Here is an 11,129-nt window from a genome sequence, read left to right on the forward strand (position 1 = left end):
GATTGAATCCTGTCAACGAAATACTGATAATATATAGAAGGTAGTGTATTTCACATCCGAGTGCAATCCATTTTGTAGTATTACTGGTCCGGCCCGGCTCAACTTTCCTTGGCCCGGATTTTAGAGATCCCATCCACATATGGCTGAACAAGAATGAACCACACTTGTGTACCTGACTCTCTTCAGGACTTATGCTCGTTGCACAAAATCCACGGTTCTTGGACACAATTATTCCCTGGTGTTGGCACCAAGAACTTCGTGGTTCTTCCATGTAGATTGTTCCAACACACGTGTTGTTGATGCCACCAGTTATTGCAATGTAGGCCTACTATATAGCAAAACGTAACTGTACACGGTGAAAGTTAGCAATAACTGAATATTAATAAACAAACTGTAATGTTAACTGATATAGACTGTAATGTTTTCAAGACTGTCCCATCCTTGTGAATATTCTACCGCGATAGCCACTTCAAATCGTGCTTTTACGAAGTGGGGGAGTTAACCGTTGTAGCAAATTATAGTCTGTTTGCAGTGAAAACGTACCGATGAATTTCACTTTAAACAAAAACGTAAATCAAATAAAGTGAGATGAAGATTGCGAATCCTCATAATTTGACCTTGCCAATTGAACATTTAAATCTCAGAAGTATATATAACTTAGGATAAAAGTTGTTTAACAAACGATCATAATTTCAAGTCGCCATTATTGGTTTGTATTACAAGGGGGTAAGCGCAGTAGTTGGAATAGTAACACAAATGCACGTGCGGTTCGTGATGGGCGTTAACTTAGACCAACCCTACATGTTCTCGGTGTTTCATTTAATGTGCATACCCCCTTGTAATACAAACCAATAATAGCGATTTGAAACTATAATCGTTTGTTAAACAACTTTTATCCTAAGTTGAATAAAATTCTGAGATTTAAATGGTCAGTTGGCAAGGTAAAATTATGAGGATTCGCAATCTTAATTTCAATTTATTTGATTTACTTTTTTGTTTAAAGTGAAATTCATCGGTACGTTTTCACTGCAAACAGACTATAATACACACTAACAAATATAACAACCTTGTGTGACACGGCGACAAAAAATTACGCAATTTGATTTTGAATTTGAATTTTGTTCATTTCAACTTTTAAGGGTGATCTGAGAATGTTTCTGCTGAGTGTCACACTGGGGAGGTCACTTTAGTCCTGTGTGTCATGTCTCCCCGCCCCATCCCCTCCTCTCAGAACGGTAGCCTGGCATCCAGTCATCAGTCGTCCCCGGGGATGCTTCGGGCTTTTGAGGGGAGGGACGACAGGAAGGGCCGCCGCCGCACCCCCAGGCTTTCCCACTTCACCCACGACAGCCGCGCTGTGAGATCTGGAGAGAGACATATTCCATTTAGTAAGGTAATAAAGTATCATATAACCTTTTACAATTGCATTATAATATCACGGATTTCTATTTGGGTGTTAACGTCGCTTGTAAGATGTTCCATGTTAACAGCGGCTCTCAAGCACAGTGAAATACCATGGCGCAGTTTTAACATGAACGCCTCCCTCAAACAAAGTGGGTATGTCAATGTGTTCTGTCTCACAGTCCCTGTACCTTATTATTTTCCCTTCCGCCAAGCCCCTTGTTTCCGAGTGTTAAAGATTAAATGAAGCAAGTCTAGATTTCCTCAGGTTCAGGTTTTGAATCTCCCATCCCATTTGAGCTCTTTTTCAATTTACAGGAATTATTTTTTTCTGTCAAAATTGTACATACATATATTTAGAGACTGGTCTTTAGACTGGTAAGGAATGTTACGTGAAGAAATAAGAACAGGAGACAAAATCTGTGTTCTTATTTATTATTAGTTATAGTACGCTAAAGTGCTTCTTAAAATCAATGAAACAATAAACTAGATATGAAATTTTATAATAATTTTAATGCAGAATTTTTTATTTTATTTAGTTAGTTGGTTTTACGGCGGTTTTACATATCAGCCAACATTTCACAAATGATGTATCCAATATAAAATATGAATATATGTTTTTGTTGGCTCTTCGTTCAATTGAAAAGATGGTCATAATAGGAAAGACTGAGCGAGACATTGATTTTCAATAAAAACAACACTTAGATTTGATTTCTTTCACATCATCAACTGCTAACGATTAGCAGAGCATTTTTTCCATTTATATTTTGACTATCGACAATACAGCTCTTCACATAAATATACAGACCAAGTATTCGAAGGCCTAAGAGTGTTACATGTATCAATTTCTATACAAATCAGCCCGTTAATATACAATATAAACAAATGGGAAAATACATCCCATGTTAAATTGTGGCTAAAAATGAAGCAACCGAGGAATGGTTGTTTGATGGCGCTGTATTTGTGTTTTGGAACCAAATCTGCTGTTTTTTCGGTGACTGTTTTCAGCCAACTAACATTTTGATAATGTTTGTCATTCTTGGGCCAAATCCAGTTTTCCAGTGTATGCTTTTTATTCCCGGGCAATGAATTTTTCAGATCCGATGCCGCCAATGTTAACATTTTTACCTAATACAAGTGCTGCGTATTTCATACGTATATCGATCGATATAGATATTTTGTATATATAACACGATATAGAACATTTGACGTTCATACGCTTGTATATTTTACTAAGTTGTGTTTGGGTTTTTTTTCATTATTTTTTTATTATTTTGTTACAAAAGCTATTATATTTGTTATAACACATTATGGTATTTTGTATTTGAAACAGACATGTTACATACACATACAAAACATTCTTATCAGTTTTTAGCACATTACACATTATGTCCATATAATATTTAAAGTTTCGTTGATGGTGAAAACATCCTTTTTCATCCGTCCATAGCTCTCGAGCTCGTTTCTCATTTTAGTGGAGAGTTCTGACGTTAACATTTACTCATTCATGCTGCGTACACCTCATGGCTTTCATCGGGCCGGGTAGCCTAGTGGTTAAAGCCTTGGCTCGTCACGCCGAAGACCCGGGTTCAATTCCCCACATGGTAACATTGTGTGAAGCCCATTTCTGGTGTCCCCCGCCGTGATGTTGCTGGAATATTGCTAAAAGCGGCGTAAAACTAAACTCAGTCAGTCAGTCATGGCTTTCATCAAATCTCCTATATATAACAATAGAAGATAACTCATTCCAATCACGGAACATGTGTTTAGGGACAAGCTCTAGGAGATGTCGAAGTTACTATTCTTTCTTGAACAATAAATTATTGTCCTTCCCTCAAAATATATTTATGTCCTCAAAATTATTTCACATCCCTCATGTGCATTTAGAACAAAAATAAGAAGTTTCTTGTAGAATCTGACCATTGTTTCAATTTACCTGCTACAAGATACAAATTTCATTCTCAAATATAACGCCTTCGAGAATATAGGAGCAGTATATTTCTATCGCTAATATTATTTATCGCCATCGTCAATTCAATAATATATGAACAACATTTATGTCCCCGACAATTAAAAGTACTGAACTTTATTTTCTAAATTTAAAATAATGTTATGTAATGTTTAGACACGAACTAGATATACCTGCTAACATTCTTACTATCTTAAGCGGGGCGGTGGGGTAGCCTAGTGGTTAAAGCGTTGGCTCGTCACGCCGAAGACCCGGGTTCGATTCCCCACATGGGCACAATGTGTGAAGCCCATTTCTGGTGTCCCCCGCCGTGATATTGCTGGAACATTGCTAAAAGCGACGTAAAACTAAACTCAGTCAGTCAGTCAGTCAGTCAGACTATCTTAAGCTTGTCATGTGTTTCATGTACTTCATCAGTGATATATTCAAGACATTCCCGTGTCACTTTGACATGTGTGATTCTCATGAGAATAATAATTGATTATTTCAGTAGCCTTATAACATGTTACTTAAGACATACATGCATTGTGTGAAAATCATGATCAAGTAATAAAATATTTTTCCCTCTCTCATTTTCCCTCTTGGATTTAATTGGGAAATGGAACTTCTTTGTCAGTAAATATCTTTTTGTATTTAATATACACGTGTAACCAAGATATATTTACAGAAATATACCCGTTGTTACAAAATTGTAGCACATTATACAGTCTTATTTACATCATAATACAGGAAAATGTTCCAGCTATGTGACCGCATGTTAATTAGTAAATTTACAATAAACGACACAACAAACGTCACAATAAACGTCTCTCCCATGTGCCCTTAAATGCTCTGACACAATTGACATTTTTAAGTCCAGACTTAAATCCCACCTTTTCTCAGTATATTATGTATAACTTCATCCGTAAATACTCCAGTGTAAATATTCTGTAGCGCTTTGAGCATGCCTTAGGGTGTGGAAGGGGCGCATTATAAATATGCATTTATTTATTCTTTTATTAAAGAAGTTGTCTATCCCCAAAGTAACTGTTTCTCTTCAACATACCAGCTTGTAAATGTCCATGTGACATACATTTTCAAAAATGTGTCAGAAATTAATATTTATCTTACTACAGATGTCGTCATCATTTGAGTGTACAGGTCTTTTGTTTATGGTAAGTTTATTAATTCATATTTGATCATATATAAGTGGAACAGTTTCGTGTCCAGTATTAAACAAGAAACAAAAACGCCAATAATAACCAAACCAAACATGCTATAACATTCAAACTGAATATTGAATAACAGATAAACTATATGGCCGGTGATTTAGGTTTTCCCAAAACAATCAGCTCGGGCCATTGTTAATGTGTTCATTGTAATCTGAAGAACAACACTAAACCGTATTAAACCATACAATCATCTTTATGTAACATCCTTATCTAAACAGGAGTTGGAACCGCCTCCGTGGTGTAGTGGTTAGAGCGTCCGCCTGGAGAGCGGAAGGTCGCGGGTTCGATCCCCGACCGCGTCATACCAAAAGACGTTAAAATATGGTACTTGTTGGTCCCTGCCTGGCGCTCGGCATTAATGGGTACAACAAGGACTGGTCGGCTCGGGGTCAGTATAATGTGTCTGAGTGGGGTATTCATGCTTCACTGTGGCATGGTATCTCAGTGGGCTAGCACTATAAAACCAGCTTAAGTCTGGGCTAGTACAAGCAGCCGCACATACACATACACACGCATGCACGTCGTCATATGAGCGAAATATTCTCAAGCACGACGTAAAACCAAATTTCACCTCACCTCACCTGAAGAGCAACACTAAACCGTATTAAACCATACAATCATCTTTATGTAACATCGTTATCTAAACAGGAGTGGGCGTCCTTTTCAATTTCCATGTTCAATGCAAAGTATAAATATCGAAGTATTCGTGGTCGAAAATCTTGTTAACGTTTTTGAGTGATCGTATTTTCATATTTTTTTTAAAGTGAAAATTAAATGTCGGTTGTCGAAGATAAGAAATGTAAGATCACCTTGCTCTTCCTATGTACTTTATGTAAACATATCTGTTAACACATAAAAAACACTATTCCCAAGATATTAATTTGTATTGCACATTCAAGCAATAGTGCATCGGCAGGTGCCGAAACCTAAGTCATGAAAACACTGTTGCTTTTAAATTTAAATATTCCCTTCTTGGAATATCTTAACATTAACATGTACAGTATATGCATTATGTACAGCGAGTGTGTAAAATACATGGAATTTCTACAGAATATTCATACTGAAAAGTTAGTAAAAAACAACTGGCCATTTTAATTGTGATATAGAATTTCAAATATTTGTACTTTCAATTTCAGCGATAACTGACTGAAAATTATAACTTTAAAGAAACTGTTGAATGTCTTACAAAATTAAACAAAACACATATCTACAGATTACCATTTCAAAACTACCGAAAAGTATTCCACTGCCTATATGTATATATGCATGTTGAACAACAATAAAGTGCAGGACGTAGTGATATATTCGATACAAGTCTTCTGGGGCAGGAGAAAACCCTTCGTTATTTTTTAACTTGATATTTAGTCGAAGATAAACAAGAAAACGGTTTTTGCTGTTTCCCTATTATGAGTTAATTTTACTTGTTTATAATCATTCGAGAAAGACGATAAAGTACCGCATTACAAACAGATTTATGCAACAAAATGATACCACGTTGTTTTTCCATATGTAGTTCTACCATATCCCTCTCACTTAATAACACCCTTTTACCAAGTTAACTTGCATATTTAATATTTGTTTGCACAAAAATATATTAGAGTAGATTTTAATAGGAAACCAAGCGATTGTACAATTGTGTTTGAGATGCATTCCTGAACGTGAGATTAGGATTATACAAGAAGTTGACTAATGTTTTTAAATCTCAACAGCCGAATCAGAAATTGTATTTCTCAGAAATTCAGACTGATGATAAAATCGGAAATTTTATCATCGTTTAAATCAAAGTTATCTGTAAAAAATGACAAAGTTTCAAAATATTTTCTTTTTGGTGAAAGAAAGACCGATATACTACGCACGAAGTTAAGACATTCGTGTAGTTCATTGCATGCAGATCTGTTTCGTGTTAGTTTATCAGAGAGTAGAGCTTGCGATTGTGGTGCTCCGGTGGAAGATGCTAACCATTTCTTTTTAAAATGCCAAAATTTGCCCGCTGCCGTTTTGATCTGAAGCAAGACTTTAAACTATCATAGGTTCACTTAGACATTGATACCATTCTTTACGGCAACCCTGCTCTGCTAAATACCATAAATGAAAATATCTTTAGACATGTGCATAAATACATTGTACGAAGTAAGCGCTTCGATTAATGAATAATATTTCTTAATATTATTACATCCATTCATTATTGTTCATGTTTCTTATGGGAGCGGGCGGTAATAAGTTACATAACTTGTGCCCAATCCCTTTCAACACTTTATAAAATATGTTCAAACAAGAAATTGTACTTTTGTGGGTGTGTTGAAATCTGATTTCTTTATTCGATTCTGTTGAAATATTTGGGTAAAATAGTGAAAAATTATTTTAAGAGAACATGTTCGCGTTTTAAGGAAAATGGAGGCTGAAAAGCTAGAGCATATACTGTAATTTTACCATTTGAAATATATATTATTGAAATATATTTCACTGTCAGAAAAAATAATAACACATGGTTTGTCTTCCCTGCCCAGAGGTCAGTGAACTCACGGGGGATGCCGACAACAACAATTGTAGATTCTGATTTGCTTGGAACTCTGATAAACAACTGCCGTGTCAGCATTTATACAAACGTGTCTTAAAGAGCATGAATATATTTTGAATATTTCTTTACAGAGTTGACATTTGATATGCCCAAGGATCATTAGTAGAGATAACTCATTACTGAAATGTTTAATGTTAATATAAACAATAAATTAATAAGATTGACAGTTTAATGCAGAAGCAAATCACAACGGAAAATTGTCTCATGGAATATAGAGTTATGCAATTTTATGTTTTACTGCATTTTCAAACCAGTATAGATATAAAATTTTAAGTGACAGTAGATTTTGAAATCATTATTAATTGCCGGGCGAATGAAACTCAACATTTGAAAATTGGATTTGACACGATAAAATTACAAACCTATGTACGAAGACTGAAAACAGTCGTTCAACCACTGCAAACTGAGGGTCCCAAAAACAAACATGATACTTGTATGAGTGAGTGAGTTTAGTTTTACGCCGCACTCAGCAATATTCCAGCTTTATGGCGACGGTCTGTAAATAATCGAGTCTGGACCAGACAATCCAGTGATCAACAGCATTTGCATCTATCTGCGCAATTGGGAACCGATGACATGTGCCAACCAAGTTAGCGGGCCTGACCACCCGATCCCGTTAGTCGCCTCTTACGACAAGCATGGGTTACTGAAGATCAATATTCTAACCTGGACCTTCACGGTATGAAATACTTCACCATCAAATAAAATTTTTGTTTGCTAAACTATTAGACGCCTTTAAACGTGGGTGCGTACTTTCCTTTGCCCGGAAAATTAGTATAGATATGCTACTGCAACTGACAGTGGCAGGATAGTAAGTTTTATTTACATTTATTCATATAGCAAACAAATACAAAATGAGTACGATTTTACGCTTTTAGTAGCATTTCAACAATATCATATCAGTAATTTAACGGGTACTACACATTGAAGTCATTATGGAATTTGAACCCGTGTGTTTAAGCCTAAAGAGCTAAATGCTTCAGCCACCTAGCTACTCCATTACCCCTAGGTGTAACACTGCACTACATTATATACGAAGTTTACTAAATTTTAATTATTAAGTTATAAAATAAGGTGCCTTAAAACTGACATTTGAATTATGTGTTAAAACATATTTAAAATAATTCATAAAAATATATATATTGTTATTTACCGCTTGTGTTCCATATTGCTTCGTTCTGTCCCTCCGTCCCCTGTCTTAGACTGTTCTCGACAAATTCCAGGGGGTCCGCACGTGACATCAGTATATCTCTGAGTAGCGCTATGTAGGCAATGGCGAGCCGGAGGGTGTCAATCTTGGACAAGCGCTTCTCGAAAGGAAATGTCGGAACGTGAAGTCTGAGCTCTTCAAAGGCAGAGTTAATATTCAGCATACGTTTTCGTTCTCTCACATTGGCCGCGTATCTCTGGAAGGGGGGTGAATCCGGGGCTAACCCCGGGCCCCTGGACAGACACATATTCTCATCATCGTATCCCCCTCCCCATGTCCCGGGGGTCACGCCCGGCATATGCACATGATGGGTAGTCGGGGGTGTCGTTGTGGTACTGAGCGTAACCATCGTCGTAGCTGTAGTTGTTGTAGTTGTCCTCGCCGTCCATGGTGTTCATCTCGGGTTGCGCGTAAAACGAACACGGCTGGGCCATCATATTTCCCCGTACAACTATGTCAGCCTCGGAATATGAAATAGTTCAAGCTGGTTTACCACTGAGGCATACGAAAATGAATTGTTTAAATATGCAGGTAGAAATGTCAAAAATTGATATAGTTCAGAAGAAAAGTCAGTTTCTATGTCCGGACGACGGAGGATTCGTTTGACTATCAGCTGACTCGTACTAATCTGTCTTCACAAATCTGTTGAGTCCTGTAATGGACTTAACTGTCAACAAACCAATATTCCTTGCAATTGATCAAGAACCCCGAGTCTGCTTTATATACAGATGCACTTTTCCCCAATCACAACATGTCAATACCAACTGGATGCTAATTACTCCGCCAATCTCTGCCCGTCGGCTTTCAGATCCCCTCTGTCCGCTCAAGATGTTCCGTGTATGAAAAGGTCTTTATCGCTCGCCCCAAGGTGTCTACTAGTGTTCCTAAACACGAGGACAATTGGCCCCCATTTTGTTACAACACTTTTCAGCCAAATCCTCTTACCAAACGGTGGGGCGTGGGGACCCTGGGGTGGGACAAACCGCTGAGGGACCACGGATGCGCCTCGTTCTGAGTTATGCACGCGCTTCGCTCGCGCTGGCACGGCGTCACCTTGGTATTGAGATTATCTGGTCAGCCGAAATTTGACAGGAAATTTTCTTTATGGCACGCGCCAGAAAATCTGTTGGAAGCATTTGCGTGGAATAACAAGGAAACCTACGTGTTGTGTGTACTGTCATCAAGTACTTAGAAAGATCCTACCCTCCAACGTTCTGACTCACGGTGTTAAACCAAGGAACTGTTTGCTCGTGTTTCTCTGTTTAACAAACTGTGTTTTAAAGTTTTGTTTCCAGAAAAAAAAAGATATTGAACAAAATAAAAAGAGACGAAGAGGTTGGGTGATGACAGTGTGTCACCAAACTGATTGCTTGTCCGTTTGTTCGCTTGCAGCTTAACGTCGCACTCAGCAATTTTTCCAGCTATATGACGGCGGTCTGTAAATAATCGAGTCTGGACCAGACAATCCAGTGACCAACAGCATGAGCATCGATCTACGTAATTGAGATACGATGACATGTGTCAACCAAATCAGCGAACCTGACCACCCGATCCCGTTAGTCTCCTCTTACGACAAGCATTGGTTGCTGAAGATCAATTCTAACCCGGACCTTCACGTTTGTGGAGATGGTTGTCATAACATCGCGCTTAGTCTGTTTGCAGTGGAAACGTACCGATGAATGTCAATTTAAACAAAAAAAGTAAATCGAATAAGATGAAATTAAGATTGCGAATCCTCATAATTTTACCTTGCCAACTGAACATTTAAATCTCAGAATTTTATTCAACTTAGGATAAAAGTTGTTTAACAAACGATCATAGTTTCAAATCGCTATTATTAGTTTGTATTAAAAGGGTGTATGCACATTAAATGAAACACCGAGAACAAGTAGAGTTTGTCTAAGTTACCGCTCATCACGAACCGCACGTGCATTTGTTTCACTGTTCCATCTACTGCGCTCACCCCCTTGTAATACAAATCAATAATAGCGATTTGAATGTATGATCGTTTGTTAAACAACTTTTGTCCTACAATGAATAAAATTCTGAGATTTAAATGTTCAGTTGGCAAGGCAAATTTATGAGGATTCGCAGTCTTAATTTCGCTTTATTTGATTTACTGTTTTGCTTAAAGTGAAATTCATCGGTACGTTTTCACTGCAAACAGACTATAGTGGGAACTGCATCCTTGACCATCAAGGCTCCCTGGCACAAAGGAAGGGATAGCATTGTGGTTACAGCCTCGTCACGCCTAAGACCCCGGTTCGATCCCCAACATGGCTACAATGTGTGAAACCCATTTCTGGTGTCACCTGTCGTAAAATTGCTGGAATATTGTTGAAAGAGAACCATACTCACTCACGCCAGCACAAAGCTCGTCTTCTCGAGGCATGGGAGATATTACTGACTAAAAGTCATGCGACAGCCGTTATCTTTGTGCAAGTGGACTCCGTGCATTAGATATACTTCTATTTTGATTAAAGAAAAGCCAGAACGAATATTTTTTCAACTCCATATGATTTTGAGGCAATGCAATTTTCCCTATGGCGATGTTACCATAACAACTTCAATCAAATGCTGACCTCATAATGTATATTTACGAAACTTTGAGAGGAGATTTCCCATAAAACGGTTATGGATATTTTCATTCATTGTTACAATATCGAAACCACACACCTAACAACTGTAAAGGAACCCAACGGTATCACATAATCTCTAGTGTCATTCACATAACGTATTGCTTTAAGGCTTTCTCACATG

General features: G+C 37.5%; 1 protein-coding gene across 1 annotated transcript; it reads right to left on the reverse strand.

Annotated features, from left to right (window-relative positions):
- Window positions 1–1,254: 1,254 nt before the first annotated feature.
- On the reverse strand, window positions 1,255–8,718 carry LOC124278463 (helix-loop-helix protein 13-like). Its single transcript, XM_046714169.1, has 2 exons — window positions 8,313–8,718; window positions 1,255–1,364 (listed from the first exon to the last, which is right to left on the reverse strand). The coding sequence occupies exons 1-2, from the start codon at window positions 8,716–8,718 to the stop codon at window positions 1,255–1,257; spliced, it is 516 nt and encodes a 171-aa protein (XP_046570125.1).
- Window positions 8,719–11,129: the final 2,411 nt, after the last annotated feature.

The sequence above is a fragment of the Haliotis rubra genome, unplaced genomic scaffold (genome assembly GCF_003918875.1).
Source record: "Haliotis rubra isolate DU_JTF1 unplaced genomic scaffold, ASM391887v1 Scf2375, whole genome shotgun sequence".
Classification (NCBI taxonomy): domain Eukaryota; kingdom Metazoa; phylum Mollusca; class Gastropoda; order Lepetellida; family Haliotidae; genus Haliotis; species Haliotis rubra.

What these genes read in the sequence shown, in the direction of transcription:
- LOC124278463 (XM_046714169.1), bottom strand. Translation starts at nt 8,718, where the DNA reads ATGGTTACGCTCAGTACCACAACGACACCCCCGACTACCCATCATGTG. An exon ending in AGCAATATGGAACACAAGCG is followed by an intron (nt 1,365 to 8,312) that starts GTAAATAACAAT and finishes GTCTCTCTCCAG; the next exon opens with ATCTCACAGCGCGGCTGTCG.